The 6,000-nt window shown below is 36.0% G+C and overlaps 1 protein-coding gene across 5 annotated transcripts in view; it reads right to left on the bottom strand.

Annotated features, from left to right (window-relative positions):
* Nucleotides 1–331: 331 nt before the first annotated feature.
* Nucleotides 332–6,000, bottom strand: part of Il13ra2 (interleukin 13 receptor subunit alpha 2) — a 56,170-nt gene continuing 50,501 nt past the window's right edge. For 3 of the 5 annotated variants that reach the window (XM_076561507.1, XM_076561508.1, XM_076561509.1), the window contains 4 exons: nucleotides 5,101–5,245; nucleotides 1,448–1,563; nucleotides 1,279–1,302; nucleotides 332–478 (listed from right to left, as the gene is read on the bottom strand). In XM_076561507.1, coding sequence (XP_076417622.1) covers nucleotides 422–478; nucleotides 1,279–1,302; nucleotides 1,448–1,563; nucleotides 5,101–5,245 — 342 coding nt within the window. In that variant the 3' untranslated portion in view covers nucleotides 332–421. The remainder of the gene's footprint in view (nucleotides 479–1,278; nucleotides 1,303–1,447; nucleotides 1,564–5,100; nucleotides 5,246–6,000) is intronic. The other 2 variants (XM_076561510.1, XM_076561511.1) reach the window with 2 other exon arrangements.

Raw genomic sequence — 6,000 nt, 5'->3', positions numbered from 1 at the left:
GGCAGAAAAAAATCTGATGATGTTATTTTATCAGTGCAACACTGAATAAAATCTGACCCATCTCTTGATTTCTCTACATACAGAATTCTCACCATATATTTATGTGAAAACAAAATGATTACTAGAGTATAGTAAGTTTACTATCTGCTAAGGGTTGGTGCACCATAAAGTGTACCTAAATGCAATAATGAAGATGAGCATGTTTCACACATGTGTAATGCCAGTACTTGAAAGGCTGAGTCAGGACTATCACATGCTAAGCCTATGATTTGCCAACTTGAGATACATAACCAGTCCCTGATCAAAACCCCAATAATATCAGGACAAACACTGTTTTTGCAATAGGTTGTATTTCAAATTTGAAGAGAAAATGAGTTTAATATGGCTCATTCTGGGTGACTCTATGCCTGGAAAAGGTATCTTAACAGAGGGTCTCTTCATAAGAATAAGCTTCCTTGTTCACATCCATATGGAGGTTCTGAAATAGAAAAAGAGCTCCATCACTAACAAATCATTAAGAATACAATTTCACTAATATTAACAACTCAGAATATAACCAGCAGAGAACTGAAACATATCACCTGCTTATCCCAAGTTCTATCTTTACAACACACAGTATTAAGATCTTTTTCTCCAAACACAGTTTTTCCTTAAAGTCTACATCACAGTTGGTTTTAAGCACCAACTTGACACAACTTTAAATCATCTGGGAAGGGGATCTCAATGAGAGATTTTCCAGGTCAGGTTGACCTGTGCTCACATTTGTGAGAGATTATCTTAATTCCATTAACTGACATGGGAAGAAGACCCATCCCATTGTGAGTGGCACGGTTACTTTGACTTGTGTCCTGAGCTGTGTAAGAATGGAGAAGGTAAGCTGAACAGTAAGCACGACTACATTTATTCCTCCTTGTTTTGGCTGGAAATGTGTGTGGCCAGCTGTTTCAAGTTCCTGTCACCTATCTCACCTTCCTCCTCCCGATCCTGTTTGTCTCCTGGAGTTCAAGCCCTGGACTGTTTTCTAATCTACAGATCTGTAACATTTCATGTTTTAGATTTTCCTTCCATTTTGACAAAATTCACCACCACTCCCCCAAATGTGGCTTTCTAGTATCAAATTTGGATGACTATCTTCTGATGATATTATCATAATGTGTATAGAATCAATTGTACCTCATAGTGAGCAGGCTAAAGTATAAAATGCAGGTCCATGAGTTTTGAATGCATTATTTTTGTGTGTCTGCTGTTTAAGACATGATAAAACCTTAAAAAACTTACCAGTGTCGGTTCAGGTTCTTCCTTCTCCACAATCAGGCAAAGAAATAATAAAAGGAATACAAAGAAAAGATAAACTGGTACTTTGAAAATAATGTAAGTCTATGAATTCTGAATGCATTACGTTTATGTGTCTACTGTTTAAGACATGATATAACCTTTAACAACTTACCAATGGTAGTTCAGGTTCTTCCTTCTCCATAATCAGGCAGAGAAGTAATAAAAGGAATACAAAGAAAAGACAAATTGGTACTAAGAAAATAATCTTTGAGTCTGGCCCTTCGAAACCTAGGATTAAAAAAATCATAATAAAAGGAGAAATGTTAAAGGTTTATAAAGACCTTTGAAATTTAATTATTTCATAAATCCACTGTCAGTATTGCATAAACAGAGTTCAGCTGACATACTTACCACTGCACCAACACCACGGTTGGGTCTGATGTTAGCATTCCTTTTGTTTGTGAACTTTTCATACAGAAGAAACTACTTTGCTGAACTGTGACATCTATCCCATTTAGAGTAGAAAAATAATTCCCAAAGCACATATGATTTTGCTTATGTTGTGACATTTTTCATTAAAAACACACAAGAGCGAAGTGATTAAACAAATAAGTCCTATTATCTCCTAACTCAGGAACAAGTTCTGATCTTTAATAAAGATACACATGAGGGTAATGACGCTAACTTAACAAGGTCACCTCTTAAAATTTGTCTCATACTTTAGAGGCTGAACTGAAGAACAAAAGGTGACTTGGCTGTTTGGCATTTAGATGTGACATTTCCTTTTTTCTCTCTCTTTTGTGGTTTTTCTTTTGTTTTAGCAGCACTAGTTGGTCGAATGTTAGGCAAGCATTTTAGTACCAAGAGATCACCAGACCCAGGAGTGAAGCGTTAATGTTGCTTCTGCATCTTGAGAACTGTCAGTAGTGATACTTTAAACAAATCTGTCCTTTCAAGTCTGGTTTCTCTGACTTGTTTTGGAATAACATACAGCATGTCACCTTTTAGAGCCAGACCTATAAATCTACCCCATCTCAATTTGTCTTTGTCTTTTTCCTTTCAGAACTTAGTTGTTTCTATAAAATTGTGAGTCAAATTCTAATGCTTAGGATAGTAAAGATTTACAGGGGTAATTTCCAGAGAAGTAACGAACAAGAAAATTCTCCCGACATGGAAAATTAACAAGGTCAGGGCAGACAGTTCTTTTCATGAGGCTCTGTTTGTGTTCTCTAGTCAAGACAATTCCTAAGGAAGTTATTTTATTGCCAAATTATTGTACTACTCACCCCCCCCATCAAATCCAGTGTGTGTTGCCCAACTGTTGGTGGGAATGGGACATGGAGGGTCAAATGATCAGGGCTCATGTTATTAAAGAAAGCTGACACTCCCTCTCCCAGCAGGTATAAAATGGCAACTCAAAGATGGGAGGATAGAAAGGTGAGGGCGGATACGGGAGGAGTTGAAGGGTTTAATATGATCAAAATGTATCACATAAAATCCTCAAAAAATAACAAAAATAGTATTAAAAATGTAATTTTCCTTTAAAAAAACCTTCTGAGGGCATGGATGTGGTCAGTGATGTGAGCTCAAATTTTCACTCTCCAGAATTATAGGGGAATAAATATATTCTTTTAAACTAAATATATGTATATATGTATAGTATATATACAAATATATGGATGCTTATAATTGTCCTATTTTTCTATTATTTGAAGTGCCCAACAAGAAATGTATCCTAAAAACATAAAACTACAAGCAACTCCAAAAATAATTTGTTCCTAACTTGTAAGTCTAAATTAAGACTCTACCAAGAGATACCTGTCAGGACAAAACAAATCTCAGTCATCAAATTCCTAGTGAGATTATATTTAATGAAAAAAGATGTACATTTTGATAATGTGGTAAAGAAAAATCACCAAATCCACTTTATACAATTTATGGACTAATGACAAAATATAATTCACAACAACAACACACACACACACACACACACACACACACACACACACACACACACACACACATTTTCCAGATTTCTGATAGTGGAAACGAAAATGAAAACTGTAGAATCAGTAAGTGTTCTCTCTGATCACACACATCTCTTACTTGAACTCCTCCTACCCTGACTATTTTCCTCCATATTCCCTAGTTGTTGTACAATATGTATTTTTTAAAGATTTATTTATTTAATGTATATGGTGCTCTATCTGCATGTACAACTTTATGCCAGAAGAGGGCATTAGATCCCACTATAGATGGTTGTGAGCCACCATGTGGTTGCTGGGAATTGAACTCAGGACCTCTAGAAGAGTAGCCAGTGCTCTTAACTGCTAAGCCATCTCTTCAGCAGCATACAATATATTTTGCTTGGTTATTATTTCTTCCCAGCTTGGGAATAACATAGACTTGACAAGAGTAATAATTACTTCTGGATATCCAGCCCTTGGAATCTGATATATAGTAGGTACTCTAAAAATATTTAATGAACAAAATTGAACAGTAATCCTGCTGTATTTGTAGGTAGGTAGAATCAAAGATTCCAGTCTAGTCAAATTATATGAAGGAGTAACAATTGATAAAAGATTATTGTCTACATTTGTAAATTTATTACAGCTGCATCCATATATGAATACCTAAATAAGCAATGCTGAAGTGATTTTCTTCAACTTTAAATAATTATCAGTAATTTTGTTTGTTTGTTTGGTTGGTTGGTATTTTTTTTTGTTGTTGTATTGTTTTGTTTTTCAAGACAGGGTTTCTCTGTGTAGTCTTAGCTGTCCTGGAACTCACTCTATAGACCAGGTTGGACTCAAACAGAGATCCACTTGCCTCCGCCTCTCAAGTCCTGGGATTAAAGGTGTGTGCTACCAGGCCCTGGCCTCAGTAATTTGTAATGATGTTAATATATTCTAAAACATATTATGTGTCACCTTCTAGGCTTTTAAGTTTACATCGCTATGAAATTTGAATATCTCTTTATTATCATAAATCACTTTCATACTAAAGGGATTGTTTTCCCTAATTACAGAATCTTTGATGGTAGGTTATAACAGTCAGCTTGCTGTGCTCTACAATCATCTGGGAAGAGAGCCTCATGAGAGGTTGTTTGGAGCAGGTTGGCCTATTGGCATGCCTGTGAGCATTTTCTTATTTGTGCTAACTGAGGTGAGACTACCCACCCTGGATATGGCAGCATCATTTCCTGGGACAGGCCCTTGACTGAATAAAAATGAGAGAGTTGTCTGAACAGTAGTCAGATGCACACTCATTGCTTTCTTCTCTTGACTGTTGCTGTGAGGGGTGGATTTAAATTTCTGCCAACTAGACTTCTCTGCCTTGATGGACTGTGTAACTAGGAACCATGAGCTGAAGAAGCCCTTCTTTCCCAAGCTGCTATTGGGCAGGATGTTCTAATCACAGCAACAGACATGAAACCAAACGCCTCAATTAGAAAAACTACCAGTAGTTAGTATTAGATGCTTGGAGTCAGCTGCACCCCTTACTTTTAAAGTTCTGTTCTTGTGAAAATTGAAAGCACAAAAAATGTTGACTAAAATGGACTCTGGACCTTCCCCCAAGAAGGACTATGAAATGTTCATTGCAGACAAACAAAAAATACTCCTTTTATAGCATAATAAGACTCCTACTTCCAAATGAATATTAGATTTTCAGTAAGCCTTTCATCTATTGAGATACTTGCTCTCTCCTCATTGATAAATGATGCACAAGACCCTTTAAGCTCCAATTTACAAGCACACTGAGCAGAAATAAATTTTGCTAGCACACAGCCCCAAGATACTTGGTTCCTATCCTTTTAGTGCATACCTTCCCAGCATTCCTCTTCACTCCATTCACTCCAAATTCCATCATCTGCGCAATATATATTGACTTTACTTCTTACAAAAAAGCACAGTTCTTCACTATCATTTGCTCTCTTTTTCAGCTTCATGTCATTTTTATCTGTGGCAGACTGAAAGCCAAGAAAAAATACGGTGTGTTTATTTGACCTAAGTACAACTGCAGTGATTTCATCTCTCAGCTTCAAAATGGTTTGGGACATAAAACACCTGCATTGAGATACTAGAAAGGTATAATCCTAGGTCATCGCTGTACACTGATTTTTGAAGTCATTTTTCTTCCACTTCGTATCTGTATTTAATTTTATCTTTTGTCCTATCACAATAATTGGTTACTTGTAATAAAAAACAGTATATGTAATATGTCACAACCGTACATAGTTTGATGTCCATAATGTTGTCCATAATATATCCATTTTAGTGTCTGATATTCCAGGTTGTATAAGGGGAAAAAGTAAGGTTACATAAGATGAGTTACTGAAAGAAAAAAAAAATTTCATGTGAAGGCAGATTTTCGGAAAACTGGAATGTCCATATTCAAACTGTATCCACTACTCTTTTTGTTCTGATTTACTTTTGAATACTTTTGAAGGCCCACGTAGAAGTGAATTGGCACAAGACTGCCACTTCAGATATGAGATTACCACAAAATATGCAAAAGCTCTCATAAGAATCACATGGGAGAAAAAAAAACGAAAGAAATTATTTCAGATTTCCTCTTCAAAGTGCTACAGAGTTCGTCTCATAAGCTATGATTGCTTTTCATTTACTTAACTTATCTTCAGAGCCTAGAGAATATGTAGTATAGACTTAAGTGGACTGGGACTCAGGTTTTGAGTATACATCTATTTGACTGTGAATTCAATTC

This window comes from Peromyscus maniculatus, chromosome X, assembly GCF_049852395.1.
Source record: "Peromyscus maniculatus bairdii isolate BWxNUB_F1_BW_parent chromosome X, HU_Pman_BW_mat_3.1, whole genome shotgun sequence".
NCBI classification, from domain to species: domain Eukaryota; kingdom Metazoa; phylum Chordata; class Mammalia; order Rodentia; family Cricetidae; genus Peromyscus; species Peromyscus maniculatus.
Note: the sequence above shows the minus strand (reverse complement) of the source record. Positions and strands in the feature narration are given on the sequence as shown.